At 42.9% G+C, this 19,839-nt stretch overlaps 1 protein-coding gene across 1 annotated transcript in view; it reads left to right on the top strand.

Moving 5' to 3' along the window:
* Positions 1-19,839, top strand: part of LOC124788707 (cytochrome P450 4g15-like) — a 182,319-nt gene that overhangs the window by 62,182 nt on the left and 100,298 nt on the right. Inside the window, exon 3 of the mRNA XM_047255987.1 lies at positions 5,808-6,035. Coding sequence (XP_047111943.1) covers positions 5,808-6,035 — 228 coding nt within the window. The remainder of the gene's footprint in view (positions 1-5,807; positions 6,036-19,839) is intronic.

The raw sequence follows: 19,839 nt of genomic DNA on the forward strand, positions 1-19,839 counted from the left end.
TGAGCTGCTGGTTAATTCAGTATTTTCAGTGCATTATTCATGGTTTTGTTACCAGACGATAGCGGTTCTATATTTTGCCTAACATGATGCTGTCACTACGCGTGGGATGTTTATTACATTTCCATCAGTTAACTGATTCGTGACAGTTCAAGTCTACAATGTTACTTACGTATAATTTTATTTCAAATATATTACTGCCCCTCGTATTTAACTACCAATGTTTTAAATGATTCGCCGGCCGGAGTGGCCGAGCTGTTCTAGGCGCTACAGTCTGGAACCGCGTGACCGCTACGGTCGCAGGTTCGAATCCTGCCTCGGGCATGGATGTGTGTGATGCCCTTATGTTAGTTAGGTTTAAGTAGTTCTAAGTTCTGGGGGACTGACGACCTCAGCAGTTAAGTCCCATAGTGCTCAGAGCCATTTTTTTTTAAATGATTCATTTTTCTTCAAGATTCAATACAATAAGACGCTTGATCTGTTCCAACATATAGCATAACGACTGCTATTCAGTTACGCAGAACAAAGACTGACGAAGTTTTTCATTATTATCAGGACTTCATAGCAACATTGACGTTGGACGCTGCATAGGAGCTGGAGTATTGTTGCCCGGCTGCCACCAGACACACGATACTGGACGGGTGCTATATTTCTCCCAGCGCTTCCTGATATTACATGCCATCGGAATAATTCTTTTGTACAACACATTTTAACACGAATTAGCACATGACACAAACTGCACTCGTAACACAATTGAAGGGGCACTTTTCGAAACCCCGTAAGTGTTGCCCACTTCGATATAGAAATCTGAAATTTGGCACAAATATGTCTACGACCTTCCTCTGCAATGGTGCGAAAGCGTGGCGCCCTCAAATTTTACTCTCGGTCTCAGAGATGCTTCAGACATCAGGGTGTCGACACAAGCGAGAAAAGACCAGAGCTCAGAAGTACATGTGTAGTATAAGTTTGGTTAATGATGTCACACTGAGACGAAATTCACCACAGTTCTGCCCAGGGCCAGGATGGACGTGTCACACGACAGGGCCCCTCTTATTCACATTTCTCCCCTGCTTTTGACCCCTCTGTGTATTTCAGAACCACGACGCTCAGCGTCGCTTTCTTGCGGCTAACCGAGGGAAACGTTTCTGGTATACCACTGCTCAGAATTGATACGAAAGGGCTAGAGGGTTTGACCTTTACCCTTAAGTAGGGGGCGGGAAAACAAGAGATCTTTAGAAATATTCGACAAAATTTGAACGTCATCTGAGTTAGAAAATGGGTGTCGATGCTTTTTCTGCCCACCCGCTTCGCGCCCTCCTGTGGAGTGATCACGCGGGGCGGGGAGGAGGGTAGGATTGCTACATAGATTTGCGAAAATGAAACGGCAAAGACTCCCTCTAAGGGCTACCAGTTCGGCAACACCCCCGGTGCTACCTGCGCAGCTTTGTTGTGCACTTTAAAAATGTCTCTATACAGAGACAGCTAATCACTGATTCCTAGGCGCCAGCGCGATAGGCAACCATTTCGACACACTTCAGGTGAGTGGCACTATGAGTTAGCACCTGCCGCATGTGGAATTTAAGAGGTGCTTGTCACACCGGCGCCTAGGAATCAATGAATGTCTGTCTCTAAACAGAGACATTTTTAAAGTGTGAGGGTGTGTTGTGTGATTAGCACCTCCCGTCGGGTAGACCGTTCGCTGGGTGCAAGTCTATCGATTTGACGCCACATCGGCGACTTGCGCGTCGATGGGGATGACATTATGATGATTAGGAAAACACAACACCCAGTCCCTGAGCGGAGAAAATCTCCGACCCAGCCGGAAATCGAACCTGGGCCCTTAGGATTGACAGTCTGTTGCGCTGACCACTCAGCTACCGGGGCGGACATTTTTAAAGTGCGCAACAAATGTGTGTGGGAAGCACCAAGGGTGCTGCCGCACTAGTGAGTCTTAGACGGAGTTTTGCCGCTTTATTCGCGTATGTGTCTATGTAGTATGGCCACCGCTCCCCTTCCCGCATCATTACGCCGCAGAAGGGTGCGAAACAGGAAGGCTGAAAAAGCATAAATACCCTTTGCTGTTTCGGATCACGTTCAGATATTATCGTATATTTCTGAACGGTCCGTTGCGGTTCTACCCTGTACACCGGTACAGAAGTTGCTGTGGCTGTACACCCCAAAGGAATGCGATCACGCTCAATGGGGCTGCAGGACCACGATGTCCTTAGAGTAGGGTTGAATCATCCGGCAGGTGTCAGCAGTGTCAAATGTCTTCAAGAATGTCGTCCTGTTGCTCGTCACACTGTGGACTGTCGTTTTCGCTCGCAAAATGTATGAGAATCAACGCCCCAAAAGACGGGGTGGTGTTAATGACACAGTTCCGTGCCACTCTTTTGACGATTCTGAGCAGCGGTTTGTCTGAAACGTATCCCTCCGCCACACATAAGAAAACGCCATGATTTCATCTACGTGCGTCGTGGTTCTGACCTCTAACGGAGAGGCATCTGAAGAAGGGAGGGATTTGGGTAAGAGGGGATGTGACGACCTTCCCATAGTGTGACGCGTCCACGGTGGCCTCGGGCAGAAATGTGCTGAAATTTAGTGCCACTGTGACATCATAAACCCAGCTTGCTCTTCTGAGCTTTCAGCTTTTCCCGCATGTGCCAGCACCTTGCTGTTTGAGGCAACGCCGAGTCCGAGTGTGACGCCGCAGGACGCCACGGTTTAGCATTGTTACATAAGATTACTTTAGGCACACTTGAGCCAAATTCCTCTCTTCTGTGTTGCAGTGGATACAATTACAGGGCTTCGAAAATATCATCCGTTAAATATGTTGCGCAGTGTACATCTACATCTTTTTCGACACACCACAGTTCTCATTATAGAGCGTGTCTTCCCATTTCCTGTTCCAGTAGTTAGTAGTGCGCGGGACAAACGATTTTTGGTGAGTGTCCGTAGCAGCTCGAAACTCTTTAATTTTTGCATGACAATGTCTTGACGAAATATGAAATGTTCTTCTACCAACGTAACCCCTCAGATAGTTAACTGCAGACAACACTGTGTTGCAGAACGCTTCTGTCGTAGCGTCTGCTACTGGAGTTGCATGAGCAACTCATTACGGTTGCCTCTTACTACACATCTACGTGGTGAAAGAGACTTCTCTTCTTTGGATACGATTTATTTCCTCTGTCAATCTTATCTGGTAAGGGTCCCAGACTGACGAACAATACTCAAGTATTGGTCAAACGACGGCGTTGTAAGCTGTCTGCTTCGTAGGTGAACAATGTTTCATTAGGACTCTGCAAATGAATCTCAGTCTACCACCTTTCGTGTAGTCGTTCAATTTTAAATCGCTCAGTACGAGAACTGCCCGACATTGAATAGATGTGACTGATTTCCGTGACTGTTCAGCGATCGTTTATTCGTACAATGAAGCGTTTTCTCGCCTTTTTACGGACTATACGTTACACCGTTTTCTGTTGAGGCTCAAATGTCAATTCTGACATCAAGTGCTATACGGCTGTGGGTCTTCCTCCAATTCCTTACAGTTTTCTAGCGTTGCAACTTCTCTGGATTCAACAACGTTACCCACGAAGAACTTCAGACTTCCCGACGTTACATACTAGACAATTTCCAGAAATTATGAACAGTTTTTGCTCTACAACATGCCTTTGGGTGGGCTGGATTAACTTTTACGACTAAGGATTACTCTTATTTGGAAACGACATGCTGTGTTGCATTATGTGCTGGAAACTCTCAAACCAGTGACGAAGATAGCCTATTATTCATTACACTCGCATTTAGTTCGTTAAATGACACTGCGGATCTACCTCGAAAACCTTCCAGAGAACGGCCATGCTACCTATAGCTACATCCTTCTGGGTCTCGAGGACTACAGAGCGAGGTGAGTTTTTGGAATACATGTTGATTCCTCCAGAGGCGTTTTTCGGTCTCCAGAAAGGTCATACTCAACAAAGGATAAAAGGTGTTCTAATAATCTTCGGCAGGCAGACGTCAGTGATTTTGGTCTGTCGTTGTTTGCGTCTGTTCGACTACTATTCCTTAAAACGTGAATGAACTTTGCATTTGTTTTCAATCACTAGAAATTCTTTACTCCTGCAGCGACCTACGCAGGCTGGTACTTGGAGAGAATGAAGCTATTTCTCTCTGTCTATGGACAACCGTATTGGAACTATTTCGATCGTCTCTCCTCTGTTGAGCGATTTTAGTTGATTTCGTATCTCGCGGTAACTGAGTCATTTGTTTAGATTTCTGTACTCTAGAAAGCTCTGATGTGTTTGCAAGAAGAGCACCAAGTAATAGGTGAAGAACTTCTCTAAAAATTTAGAGAACCTGTGTGCTTAAAGAATAAAAATAAAATGCGCTTCTATACCTTGTACTTACACGTTTCTCAGTATCTTTCAGCAGTGCGAACTGATATTGAATACACTTTTTGTAACTGGGATTCACAGTTATAAAACACTTTTTGAAGGACATCATCTTTACGCCAGTGACATAAGTTTTTATGTATTTAACAGGACTGACAACGACATACAAATGTGTCAGCTTACATTACGTTGACATGGCTTAAAGCCGTAATATCACTTGTTAATGGCCTAAGGCTGAAATTGCAGTAGCGTGTAATAAAAACTTATAACCGTCACTGGCGTAAAGATGATGTCCTTCAAACTGATATGAATGATAAGTACTCTAGAATAGGCAACTTGAACGTCTCGTAAGCTCCTTCCCTTGTAAAGAAATTTCTACAGCCCCACAACCCTCCTTATGGAGGAAATACAGTATTTGCCCTGTTCCCTCCAATGTTCATGTGGTAAATTTTTGAAATATGCCTCTGAAAAATCACGCCTTTGCTAGTGACTTATTACGAAGTGTGAATACTGTATTAGTGCCAATACGTTTAATCGAGAAAGAGGAAAGTGAATCAAAAACCAAGCAACCGCTGTAAGTGACACTGAAGACATCTCCATCACTGTAATGGAAGCGCTCGATTGGAGAAGGGGGTGATGTACACTTTTTTTTCAGATTACGTTTACCGGAGATAGCTGATCTTTGTATCTATATGCTTCGTTTAATATAACTGGGGGCATGTCCCACCAGCAGAAGTACTCGTTAAAAAAACGTTAAGTTAAAGAAGGGGTCATGTCCATATAAACAAGCGTATAGCGGACCTATTCCAATAAAAAAAAGAACAAACTAGACGATTTACAGAATATTGTAAAATACGTAAGTAACAAGCCAAAACCAGTTTATAACAGTATCTACCAGTTGCCCGCGAAACATTAACAAGATGAAGATGAAGCATATTTACCATTGCCTGTTTTGCTGTATTTTGCTTTTGGTTGTGTTTTCGGTACATTATGAATAAAACCGTATGCTCCTAACAAAGTCCTTTGTTGCTATAAACGCGTATAACAACAGTCATTCCGCTGCAGGTAGAATGCTAATTACCTCATCAACATCGTCAGTCTCGAAAAGGTGTCATCTCAAGTACATTCAAACTCTATTAGTGACCACAGTCGATGGCTAAAGTATGTTGTAATCGTGGATATTGTTTCACAGTGGAGCTACATGGCAAATCCACGACACCACGTTTAAGACCGTTGCGTAGTAAAACTGTTTTTTGCATCTTCTGAAGAAATTTACTTTCTGGGACATGACCTCTTCCCCAACTTACCGATTCAATTTTAGTAACTATATGAGTGCTGCTCACTTTAAATAGGCTCGTGATTCAAAGATAATGAAAACCAGTGCTTACGGCTCATGATGTCAGTCATTTTTCGATTTTCCAGTTAATGAAAGACTTCATGCAACAGTTCAACGAGGGTGCAGAGTTCGTGTGCAAAAATCTGGCAGCAGCGGCAGGCACTGAATACGATATCACGAGGATGCTCATCCACGCTACACTGGCTGTTGTCACCGCTTCCATTTTCGGCAAAAAGATGGATGAAATCGAGCCTGATGTGAACAAGCAAGCTGAGGTTGCTGACGTCTTTATCGAAGCCTTAAAGCTAATGCAGGTAAGGGTGTAAAATATGGCTTTGCGTGTAGCGTTATTTCATTGATACCCTGAGACAACGAAAAGTGGCGTATAACATTGGTACTGTTTACAGAACTGCATTACTTTTGTTGTTATTAAATGTATTTCTATTTGTAAACATTTGTTTCGTCTACAGTATTATGATGTCTTACTATAAGTATTCGTATACTATCTGATCAAATGAAGCCAGACACTTGTTAATGAACATTAATATGGGATGTTTCCACTCTTCGCTGTTATAACGGCTTGAACTCTGGTGGTGGCATTTTCAGTGAGGTATCTAAATGTCAGTGGAGGAATGGGAGCATGTTCTTCCCCAAGGGCTGAAACCCGAGAAGGTAATGATATTTGCTGCTGGCATCTGAAGCGGAGTCGATGTTTCAGCTCATCCACAGGATTTTCAGTTGGGTCCAGTTCGGGACTCTGAAAAAGCCTGCCCATTTCAAGAATGTCACTGTGCACCAACCATTACCTCGCAGATGCTGCTTTATGGCAGGGTGCATTGCTATACAGGTACAAACAATCATCGTCTCCGAATTGTTCCTCCAGTACTACGCAGTACACTGTGGTAAAATTTGTTCACAGCCTTATGCATTTATTGTTTTCTTGAGCACAATCAGAGGGCCACATCCTTATCACGAAAAACAAACCAATACTGTATCACTACCTCCTCTATAGTCCGCCCCGATAGCTGAATGGTCAAGTTCAACACCAACCAACGGCTCCATGCAATTGGACTAGTGGACACTCCACTATGCCCGAAATGTCACCAAGTGGATGACGACCATCACCGCTTAACTTGTATCGCGGTGGAGGACGTCTGGCTCCTAGGAAGACAGATGGTGGCTTGCTACCTCCGTGTGACCCCGCAACATATTACACCTGCTTCCTTCTTACATCCGGAGAGTGACTACTTTCCGGCGACTAAATCACAGTCGATCATCTGGATCAAAGGTTGGACGATCGCGTACCTCTATGGGGATACTGCCACGTCGCGACTTGACTTTTGGTATTTCTTGCAGCAAGCACACAATGAGGTTCATAGATGGTCACACAATCGGAAAACCTTTGCCAGTTATCTTCAGGCAGTTTCCCTTGACCCCCCACGCAGTTGGGATGTGCCGGGTGCAGTCGGTGTGCACATTTGACAGCTGATGATGAACCTCACGCTTCTCTCACCACTCACTATGTAATGCACATACTATACGATGAAATGGTCTATATGTTCCTTTTAACAGAGTGATCTTTATTGAAAAAAAAAAGGTTAAAGTGTGTGGCTGCGAAGTGAAGGGTTCTGAGTTCAAACCTTGTTTGGTGCTTAATATTTTCTTTATTTAAAAACAATATCGAAGTGTCTTACTTCACGAATTTTATTCGCTTGAATGTATTTTTTTGAAATTTCTAGTAGCAACTAAAATTGACCATACGGAAAGTATACGCTATGGACTTTTACCTCTGCAACCTCTGCAAAATTTCGTGCAGTGGTTTACTACATCTAATGCTGCACAATAACTGCGTTGAAAAAAAAAAATGGTCAGCATGAAGGAGTGCTGTCCTAAGGGCCCGGGTTCGATTCCCAGCTGAGTCAGGGATTTTCTCAGCTCAGGGACTGGGTGTTGTGTTGTCTTCATCATCATTTCATCACCATCACAGGTCGCCCAAAGTGGCGTGGAATGTAATAAGACCTGCACCAACGCGGCCGGACCTGCCCCTATGGGGCCTCCCGGCCAAAGACGCCAAACGCTCATTTCCATTTTCCACCTCCTCCATAGTTCACTGTCGGCACTACAAATGATGACACTTAACATTCTCCTGCCATTCGCTAAACGAAAACGCTTTCATCGTCGGCCTGCGCTCTGTTTGGCTGTGGTTCTTCCTCAGCTTATCCACTTCACAATCGCATCACTAGCAGCCGACATGGTCATCTATAGAAGGGCTGAAAAGTCCCGGACGGATATAACGTGATTCATCACTTTAAATAATTCGTTTTCAGTCATCGTTTGTTAACTGGTGTCTCCGTTTACACAGCCTCGATCGTCACTTAGTGCAACATATGAAGAGCGCCTCGACCATTGTACCTCATTGTCTTTAAGTCCATATGCACAGTCATCCTAATTGGTGGACTGCTGGTAGCACTTAGGAAATCACGAATGATTCCTTACCATGATTTTATGCGTTTAGTTACAACCACCCTCCGGAATGCTCGACAATCTCTGTCCGTGAGTACATGATCCTGCCTGATCTTGGTTTAGTTGTGGCTGTTCCTTCGATATACGCTTCACACTCACTTGACCAGCAGTCAATTTGGGCTGCATTAGGAGGATTGAAATACTACTGACGGATTTGTTGCTCAGATGACATCCAATGACTATTCCACGTCACCTTTCATACAGGCGTGAACGCCTCTAGTGACAGTTAGTGGTGAATGCCGCATTACGTCATGGTGTCAGGGGACTTTTTTTATCAGATAGTGTATTACGTTGTATAGAGAGTATTTTGACACACCGTGGCAGCAAAGAATGGGAGGTAATACGTTACTACATTATTTTTCTTGTTATTGCAATATATTCCTGTTTGAAAACAAATGTTCCATTTGTAGTTTGATTATATCTTCCTCAAAAGATTCGTTGTACTTCTAATGAGAATGGTGTATAGGGAACAGCAAAAAAACATATCGACAGACTTCGAGAGATTGCTGAGGGTGTTATGAGGAAAAAACTAAGGGTAGGAACACACACTGAAGAGCCAAAGAAACTGGTACACCTGCCTAATATCGTGTAGGGCCCCCTCAACCTCGCAGAAGAGCCGCATCTGGACGTGGCATGGACTCGAATAATGTCTGAAGTAGTGCTGTAGAGAAGTGACACCATGAATCTTGCACGGCTGTCCATAAGTCCATGAGTACCAGGAGGTGGAGATCTTGTCTCAACAGCACGTTGCAAGGCATCACAGATATGCTCAATAATGTCCATGTCTGGGGAGCTGGTGGCCAGCGGAAGTGTCTAAACTCAGAAAAGTGTTCCTGGAGCCACTATGTAGCAGTTCTGGGCTTATCGGGTGTCACTTTGTCCTACTGTAACTGTCCAAGTCCGTCGGAATGTACAATGGACATGAATGGATGCAGGTGATCAGACAGGATGCTTACGTACGTGTCGCCTATCAAAGGCGCTTGTAGACGTATCAGGGATCCCATCACTCCAACTACACACGTCCTACACCATTACACAGCCTCCACCAGCTTTAACAGTCCCCAGGTGAAATGCAGGCTCCATGGATTCATGAGGTTGTCTCCATACCCAACCACGTGCATCCGCTGGATACAATTTGAAATGAGACTCGTCCGACCAGGCAACATGTCATTGTCCGACCAGTCATCAGCAGTCCAGTGTCGGTGTTGACGGACCTAGTCGAGGTGTAAAGTTTTGTGTCGTGCAGTCATCAAGGTTACACGAGTGGGCCTTCGGCTCCGAAAGGCCACATCGATAATGTTTCGTTGAATGGTCCGCACGCTAACACTTGTTGATGGCTCAGTACTGAAATCTACAGCAATTTTCGGAAGGTTCTATCGCATTGCACGATTCTCTTCAGTCGTCGTTGGTCCCATTCTTGCACGATCTTTTTCCGACTGCAGCGATGTGGGAGATTGTTGTTTTACCGGATTCCTGATATTCACGGCACATTCTTGAAATGGTCATAAGGGAAAATCCCCACTTCATCGCTACCTAGGAGATGCTGTGTCCCATCGTTCGTGCGACGACTATATCACCACATTCAAACTCACTTAAATCTTGATAAGTTGCCATTGTAGCAGCAGTAACCGACCTAACGACTGAACCAGCCACTTGTCTTATAACGGCGTTGCCGGCCGCAGCGCCGTATTCTGCCTGTTTACATACCTCAGTACTTGAATACGCATGCCTATACCAGTTTTTTAGGCGTTTCAGTGTATATCTTTAAACGTCATCCATTGACACTAAAGAGCGTCGAAGTTATGGGGGAAACGGCAGCCTCTAGGCCAGCTCTTGGGCAGCAAACTGACAGACCGCATTTCCAACCCGTTACAATGGACCGGACAGTATTCAGGCCGTCTGGTGGTGTCTATGGCGTCCACCGCTGCCACAGCAGTACTACAGAGATCATAAGCGAAGTGAGAGCAGAGACGTTAGCTTTACAATTCACCCATGTAATTCGAACTCTCCGTGGCGTCGCTGGATGACAGTTCCAGATGTGAGTGGCTATCTTCATTTTATCCTTCAAGACATTATTGAAGTAAGTCTGAATATTTATTCTTATATTCATTATGTCTCTCGTTCACAGCTAAGATACTGAGTTCTCCTGAGATTCCGTGACTTGTTATGCAATGTAACGGGTGATTATCAGTAGAGGTACAGCGTGGGCTGTAATTATCGTATAGCAGCGAAACTTGTTAAATATCTTAATCCGTTAATGAGGAACCCATTTACGCTGGGAAAAAATTAGTTCAAATTGTGGCTACCAGATGCAAATCTGGCGCTGTACACTGTTTACATGACGATATGAGATTCACTATGCCATTTGACGAGCTATTGCGTGAGTGAACTATATGTCTATCGAGAAAGGAGACCGAGTACTGTTAGTGAAACGGTTTTATGTGAGCGGCAGCAATTACAGTGCTGCATTGAGAGAGTATCTCAGACTGAAAGGCTTGACCAGAGGTCTGATGTCATTAAGTGGTTTAATGATCATAATGACAGTCGAAAACACGGGTGAGCTTAGTGTGACATCCGTAAAAGGCAGGAGTCCTTATTGACGGAGCTGTTGTTGCTAGAACTGACCAGGCAGCTCGTGCCCCGGGTAATGCTAGCGCTCGTGCAGTGTCACTAGAATTGTCCATCCCGTGGTCAATAGTACAGAAGGTTTTGCGGTCTATTTTACACTGGTACCCGTACAAGATCAAGACGACACAGCAACTGAAACCTCATGATCTGCAGCAAGGTCCTGAATTAGCTCTTCGGTTTCTGGCTCGGATCGAAATTGTTGAGACATGGCCAAGCAGTTCTATGGAGGTACGAGGCACGTTTTGCTCCACAGAATGCAGTGAATATACAAATCTTCCAAATTTGGCATACTGTTAAACTGTGTGTTGTGCACGAATAGCCATTCATCTCTCCATATGTGTCTGTGGTGTTTTCACAACTAGATTTATTTTCATTTTCGACCCGTTCCTCTTTGAAGGGATGAAGGTGTATGCTTAATGTAACGTCACCTGCCCTGACTTTTGGTCGCTCTTTAACATCTAAAAATAAATAAATAAATAAATAAATAAATAAAATAGAAACGCTTTTACTGGGGACACGTTCGGTCTTTACCTGATCTCAAGGCAAAGCAAATATACAGGAGCACGTTGCTCAGATGCCACCGGAAATGCTGATCACGTCGTTTTAACGATTCAGTTTCTCGTCGGTGCCTCCTGAGCTCAAGTTCAACAAATTGTGCAAGCAGCTGCTAATAATAAAATCAGCATTATGCCTTTCTCTCTTGTTGAACTTTTCTACCCACGTCCCTATCCCAATCCATTAAATACGGAAACTAAAATTTTAGAAAGCATTCTGTGACTGGAACACAGCGATCAGTTTAAATTACAAAATTCAAATAAAAGCATTATCTCTCTCGTTTTCAGATTTTTTTTAGATTTTTTATTTGTTAGAACCCTTTCCTCAGTCCATCTTAAGGCTTTTCACAGCCATTATGGCAGCTGGCGGCGGCAGACGGAGAGAGATCCGTAGAAGTACGGTTGTACAGTGTAAAGATGTTCTCGGAAGAAAGCCGAAAGGGAAGACACAAACGAATGCAGGGTGTATCAGATTTACTTTATCAAATTTTCTGTAGGAAATAGCGGGACAGAACTATTTAAGGTGAATAGTGGTCTAGGCAAACTTTAAAAGATAAATTTCAAGGTGAATTTCACAACGCATGAAATCATAATTGCTGCAATCGGAGGAAACGCAATCACTTACCGAAGTTCCAAATTTGCTTTTTCTGTCTAAAAAGTTTTTGGATTTCTTGCCGCAATTCGATAATATTGTCATAACTTTCCTTATCTCTGAGCTGATCAGTGGTTACGGAAAGTAATTAACTTTCGACCGAAACTGAAAAACCCGAAAAATAGTTTTGTTGCAATAATGCAAAACAAGTTCCTTCAGTTCCATATTTTAGCCGACTAAAATTTTTTCTGCTTTGTTAGTATAAAATTCATGACTAATAAATATAAATAATAAGTTTTGATTACAAATTTTTATAAGTAACAGATTTAGCAATTAACTGATTATTGTAGTAAGTGTTTTCGTGACTACTCATATCCACTACGCTCAGAAAGCCTTTCATTTCTTCTCTTGTAGTAGGAAATTGTTTGTACACCGTGTTCTCGACGCTGTGATCATGTAACAATAAAATAACTATGGGAAGTAGAAAGCCTATAAATATTTGTAGACACAAGGATCATATATAAGGTGAGTCTTTAACGATTCCAGACATCGAAACGAGGTTTACTGCATTTGATAGTACCTGAGGAGCACGTAATGTTTTGTATCGATAATGCACTGAACTCTGGTTTCAACCGAGATACTTCAACAAGTATGATTTTTTAATGGAACCGTACACATTTCATAACTGCATTCAGTAGCTCTTGTAAAGGCAATTAAGTGATATAGCGCTTGTTAGTATTGACGTTGAAGACCTTTCGCAAAGTAGACAAACGCACAAAAATTAGAAAACAATGTGGCCAAAGTCGGTTATTGCGGTGTAAATACCGCCACGCAGAACTCACGTGGCAGACTGCTTCGATATGTGCAGAAGGGAAGGCCACGACGATGGTATCACAGATTTACTTTAAAACTTTTACTCTTTTAGTAGGCCACTACTCTGGCAATTCCGAGAAAATCGCAACAGATGTTTTAAGCCTTTATTATGGAGCTTACGCATCTTTGCGTAGATACTGGGCATTAGAGTTCATGGTGGTCAAGTGATTAGCAGTCGAGCATTGTCATACGAACGCGTGTAAGGCGACGGTTCGACTCTCGCTCAAACTTAATTATTATTCTATTTTTTCATCACTTGCCGTATTAATTTAATTTTCAGAATCTAAATGAGGCGTATTTCCCCTCAGAAACTCTAAATATTCCTTGTAAATGCAGGAAAATTTCATTCATTCGATGAAGTAGATGCCAATTCAGTTTATATTTTCCATGTGTGTATGACAGATACCACCTCGCAACGTGTGATGTCGAGCGCACATCCAGAGAGTAATTGTACATTAATCTTGTGGTCCGGCACATTGTGACTTGCTGTATTAGTGATTGTGAATAACGTGATTCGCATCATTATTTATCGAGGTTTGACTTGGGCTTTCCAAGCCTGTCCGTCGTCCTTGAAAATTTAATTAAAAATAGTAAATAACATAAGAAATTCACCACAACTTCACGAAAATTCGCGAAGGGTTTTTTCATTATATTATATCTTGAACATAAAAGTTAAATAATGTGACGGGTGACCAAAAACTAAAATACAGAGTAAAAAATAATTTTTAGCGGGATTTGTTTTTTCCTTCATTTTGTTCGCTATCGTTCGTTGAGTTTGGTCGAGCCGGACGTCACATGACATCGATTCAAGTTGATTGTTGATTCTTTTGCTCATTTTTTTTATTACAGATAGCAATCAGTCCTCTTTTTTTATTTTTTGATCGATATAGTTCGTTGCGTTTGGTCTGGGCGGACGTCACAAGACATCCGTTCAAGTTGATCGTTGATCCTTTGACTCTACCTTTTTTATTATAGAGAGCACGCACCCCTCGAACCGAACACGCTGAGCTACCGTGCCAACTGTACTGAAACCCTCATCTCATCCATGACCTTCTGGCAGAGCGGGAACGATATCCACTCGCTCACAACGACTTCTCGCAGTCGGTACATTAGTTACGTAATAGACGAGTGAAACTTCTCTTGCAATTTTCTCGGAATAGCCAGGATAGCGCACTTTACTACTTGGGAATTATGTTACATCTACATCTACATGACTACTCTGCAATTCACATTTAAGTACTTGGCAGAGGGCTCATCGAACCACAATCATACTATCTCTTTACCATTCCACTCCTGAACAGCGCGCGGGAAAAACTAACACCTAAACCTTTCTGTTCGAGCTCTGATTTCTCTTATTTTATTTTGATGATCATTCCTACCTATGTAGATTGGGCTCAACAAAATATTTTCGCATTCGGAAGAGAAAGTTGGTAACTGAAATTTCGTAAATAGATCTCGCCGCGACGAAAAACGTCTTTGCTTTAATGACTTCCATCCCAATTCGCGAATCATATCTGCCACACTCTCTCCCCTATTACGTGATAATACAAAACGAGCTGCCCTTTTTTGTACCGTTTCGATGTCCTCCGTCAATCCCACCTGGTAAGGATCCCACACCGCGCAGCAATATTCTAACAGAGGACGAACGAGTGTAGTGTAAGCTGTCACTTTAGTGGACTTGTTGCATCTTCTAAGTGTCCTGCCAATGAAACGCAACCTTTGGCTCGCCTTCCCCACAATATTATCTATGTGGTCTTTCCAACTGAAGTTGTTCGTAATTTTAACACCCAGGTACTTAGTTGAATTGACAGCCTTGAGAATTGTACTATTTATCGAGTAATCGAATTCCAACAGATTTCTTTTGGAACTCATGTGGATCACCTCACACTTTTCGTTATTTAGCGTCAACTGCCACCTGCTACACCTTACAGAAATCTTTTCTAAATCGCTTTGCAACTGATAATGGTCTTAGGATGACCTTACTAGACGGTAAATTACAGCATCATCTGCGAACAACCTAAGAGAACTGTTCAGATTGTCACCCAGGTCACTTATATAGATTAGGAACAGCAGAGGTCCCAGGACGCTTCCCTGGGGAACACCTGATATCACTTCAGTGTTATTTCAATGGCCTACTAAAAGGGTACCAAAGTTGGGGTAAATTCCTGATACCAACGTCTTGGTCTCCCCTTGTAAGACAAAACTTCATTTTCTGTACAACGTAGATAAAGGGTCACTATGATTATTGTATTTGAAACTGGGACATATGCTGTCTTCCGGCGCATCCGATGAGGATCATGCAAACTATTTGAAATGTGTGTACGTTTCCAGATTATGTTGGAAACAACTAGGTTTTGTCAGTGGGTTTTCATTACCATTTCCATAGTATTTGTTTGACATTCGACGTATAAATTTAGCATGTCTAACTTCTCATCATCGGTGAGCATGTCTGCATGAAAGGAACGTCGCCGCAGTAAAGACCTACGGATAGACAACACAGTTACTACTAATTTTATAGTCAGACAATTAAACAGTTGAAAGGCGTGATACAACGATGCAGCCTGGCCTGAGAGTGTTTACAACGCAAAACACCGATTTCAGCGACTTGTTTGTCAATTTTAGAATAATTCTGGGATTCTTTGTGAAAAATTTCTACCTCAAGATTAACAAGGATTATATCACTCTACGAGTATTTTCAAACGCTTTGGGATGCCGTTGAAATATGTAATTCTATTTAAAAATTATACTTATTTCATTATCTTGATCAATACAAAAGTTAACATTCTTTACTGCGTACCAAAGTACGTGCTCCTTAGCGTACCATCATTTGCAGAAAACCTCGTTTCGACACCTAAAGCCGTTCACGATATGAAAGGGGCATTACTTCTTAGTGTGACTCACCTTGTATGATTTCAAAAATGCAATTTAACTTAAACTGACAAATATCTTTACTCGGAATTTCTAGTACGTAAGTTCCTCATCCAACGCTTGCCTCTGAGATACCATTTGCAAACGAGAGCAACCAGGAATCAAATGAGGTGGGCTGGGCATATGTGTAACCTACTATTACATAGCTTGCTACAGTCATATAAAATATAGACATATGATGCATTGAGAGAAGTGGATTGGCTAATGAAACACAATGATGTATTCATATTACGTGTGTGTGTGTGTGTGTGTGTGTGTGTGTGTGTGAAGCGTTCCATTTTATGGCACATTTGCATAATCAAGCATTATTGTAATACGAGATAATATTGACTGTATCTGAGTTTGTGATGCAGATTAATCGATAGTAATAATTGACACTGTCAGCTGTTATTTAACTCTTTCTTTCCATTAATTTGCATACATATATTTTGCAAACATTAATCAGGCGACAATGAATACCCTTCATTGATTTGATCTGTGTATCTGGAATTTCTGTAGAATTATTTGATAATGGGTAACCTGATTTTTCTCTTACCAACAAATGGTTATTCTGACAGCTTTGTACGTTGATAAGTTCACCAGAAACCGGGGAAATCGCTTTTAGACAGCGACTGAGAAAATCCTGGCCACAGGTGTCGCACTCCCAGCTATCCAAGGCAGCCATTCTCCCTCATCAACCCTTAGCTGCACCAAACATAGTGTGTGGCTGTCTCAGACCTGCGGCTGTTGGCCTATAAATTATTTGGAAAAATGAAGTTTCCCTCAGTCAAACATTAGAGGGAATTTTCAAGCATCCACACCATACTGCAACAATTTTGTTTCATTCCTTAACTGTTCATTTCATCTGTAGAAGCTCAAACTTCCTGCTTACGAAAATAATTACTAGTTGAGATGTTTGATATATCCAGGAAATCAGCGAGCTATGAGTGAGAAATGCTAGTATAGCTAATGGTACGAAAACAACCCGTTCTACACTATAATAACAGTGTAAGGTATTAATTCTGTAAAACGCATCTCAAGGTTCAATAACACACTTTCATATTTACATATCCAGTATTACCTGGAACGATGTTTGGCTGACTCCTGTTATTGCGACACGTTATAAGGAGCATTAAAACACAAAAACTGAATAAACGTGAACATGTTAACATAAATGTCTGTTTTCGCAGCTAGGGAAACTTCAACATCAAAGCAGACATCACAACATTAGATATTAAGGAGCGGAATATCCTTGAATGTATGTGGTTATCAGGCAAAAATAACTGGTAAAAGGCATATACAAACGAGTACTTAAACTTCTAAATAAAAAAAAGGATGGGGGTTGTAAGAACAGCAATAACTGTAAATAACTTGCTAAACCGCATCTTTACACAGAACTGTACCTTTAGAATAACATGTGTGTGTAATAAACATGTATGTAGTGAAATATCAGTTTTCGGAACGAAATTTTCGCTCTGCAGTAGAGTGTGCGCTGATATGAAACTTCCTGGCAGATTAAAACTGTGTGCTGGACCGAGACTCGAACCCGGGACCTTTGCCTTTCGCAGGCAAGTACTCTACCAACTTTGTTTTCTTTTTTTATGTGGAAAGTGCTCTACCACCTTTTTTCCGTGGGCAAGTTCTCTACCACCTTTTTTATTTGCCTTCTATGTTTTTAGTTTCTATTTTTATTTTTTTATTTTGATAACAAAAGGATCAAACACCTACAACATGAGCAAAAAGTTGCAGGTAATGAGAAAAACAAATAAAAACCTCTACTGTATGAAAACAAAAGACGTTCTTCATAAGGTAACACAGTATTCCTTGAAAACGGAAAACATAAATAGATATATTTTCGCAACATCCTACTTTTATTTTATTTATTTATTTTTTTTGTAAAGGGAAATAAGTATACAGTCTCACCAGCAGCAGCAACCCGACTTTTTTAAATTTTATTTTCATGTGGGAGCACAGGAGAAAGAAAACAAATAGGCTGCAGATAGAGACAATGCGTGAAAAGGATAAACATGTGCAAAGGAAAAAAACTTAGAAGAGGAGGAAAAAAGAGAAGTGAAAGAAATTAGGAATACTTTCCGCGGCTTGCTCCACTTTGGCGCCCCATCAGAACAACGTCCATTCTGTCGTTGACTATTAGAAGGCGAACGTGAGATCGTCCAGTCTTGGCTGCCACGTTACGTTGAGATTCGACCTCCAAGGCGGGTTGGCGAAAATACTCTGTAAACAGTTCGCGAAAGCGGCCCGATAGTGTCGATGTCGGCGAAGGGTGTGGTTATGTACTTGGAGGCGTGTCCAAAAGTCCACCGGATCAACGATGTCATCCAGGAAGAGATAGTTGATAGCCATGCCACTGATCCATGTGATGGCGTGCCAATTAGACGATGGAAAGCAGGTCCTGTCGGGATATATCAACATGGTAGGAGAAACGTGATGTGGTGGTACTCAGAGGCAGAAAGCCACAGTCGTCTGTACGAGGGTCCAGACATCTGCTACTAAATCACACTCAAAACGATGTAAATCTGTATCTTCGACATTGCGCTTGAGGCACAGGGGTGAGTCCACCATGGCGATGAGATGCAGTTTCTGTCTTGTAGTATGTTTGCCGTTGACGAGAAGGTACATGTCGCGGTGGTGTCAGTGGTGTTGTATGGTTGGTGGATCTTTTTCCAAATTGTAGGCCATGAAACCTGGGAGTGACGTGCTTCGACGGGGTTCCGGCGTGGGAACTTTCGGAGAAGGCGGTAGATGTCGCGGGTGGGCGTCTTCCTGGTCCTGGGGAGCTCGGTGCATGTGTAGCTGTATTCCAAAAGGAAACGGCCGATGTGCGACATCGGAGGTGGGATGTGTGCCAAATACGTCGGTGGGCGTCCCGAAACAGGTGCGAGCTCGGTGGTCAACATTCCAGTAAAACTAGCATTTTGACTTTTCCATAACCGGAGCATAGTATTGGTGTAAAGTGCCGTAGTCCTGGCTCTCACATTAACCAGATCGAGGCCACCATCCCGCTTCGTTAAGGTGAGAGTTTAATACTGGACTCTGAAGATGTGTCCAGAACATATAAAATACCCGAAAGCCGCCTGTAGTCTGGCTGCCATTGTCACGGTGATGGGTAGAATCTGAGAGATATGGGGTATCCGGGCTGCCAGATGGGTATTGACGAATGTGACTCTCTGGCACCTATTTTCAGCGGGCGTAGTAGGTGATTTGGTATGTTGGCCAAGATGCGTTGGAGTTTCGCCCGTAAACTGATAGCCGAGGTGTGGCGAATGTCTCCTGTATACACCAACCCGAGAGAGCTAAGAGTGTCCACCAGTTGAAAGGGGACTACGCTGTCTGCGGGAAGGCCGCGGCCGATCTTCATGGCGCATGATTTTGCGACGTTCATAGTGCACTGTAAAGGGTAATCCACTGCATCGCAGCTTTTACGTCTGCCGCTGGACGTACGACGAGGGCCAAGTCGTCCGCGTAGGCTCGGCAGCGGAACATACGGTCCCGGAGTGGAATACCTGTCAAGCGTCGCCGTAATCCGCAAATGAGTGGTTCCATCGCAATGGCATAAAGCACCGTCGACAGAGGGAAACCCTGCCGTACTGAGCGTTCAATCCGTGTAGTTCTGTAAGTCTGCCCCACGAAGGAGCCGCATAATCAATTGTGTGAACGACGAGGGAATCACCATTCGGTCCATCACTGCGTTGAGGAATGCATTACTGACGCGGTCAAATGCTTGTTTGAAGTAGATGGAGATTAAAGCGCCTGGCAGTCGCGAGTGTGTTGCCACGGCGATCACATCTCGATATTCACTGAGGGCTGTATGTATATTACGATCACCGCCTTAGGATGTTTGTTCGTGGGAAACAATGTTTCGTAAGACGTGTTTGAGTCGCTCTGTTAGAAGGCGTGTGAAAATCTTGAAGTCGGAATTGAGTAACGTGATTGGCTGATAACTGTCGAGTCGTGATTCTCCTACAGGTTTCCGGAATGGTACGAGTAAGCCTTCCATGAACAATGGTGGCGGGATTGCCA

This window comes from Schistocerca piceifrons, chromosome 3 (assembly GCF_021461385.2).
Source record: "Schistocerca piceifrons isolate TAMUIC-IGC-003096 chromosome 3, iqSchPice1.1, whole genome shotgun sequence".
Classification (NCBI taxonomy): Eukaryota; Metazoa; Arthropoda; class Insecta; order Orthoptera; family Acrididae; genus Schistocerca; species Schistocerca piceifrons.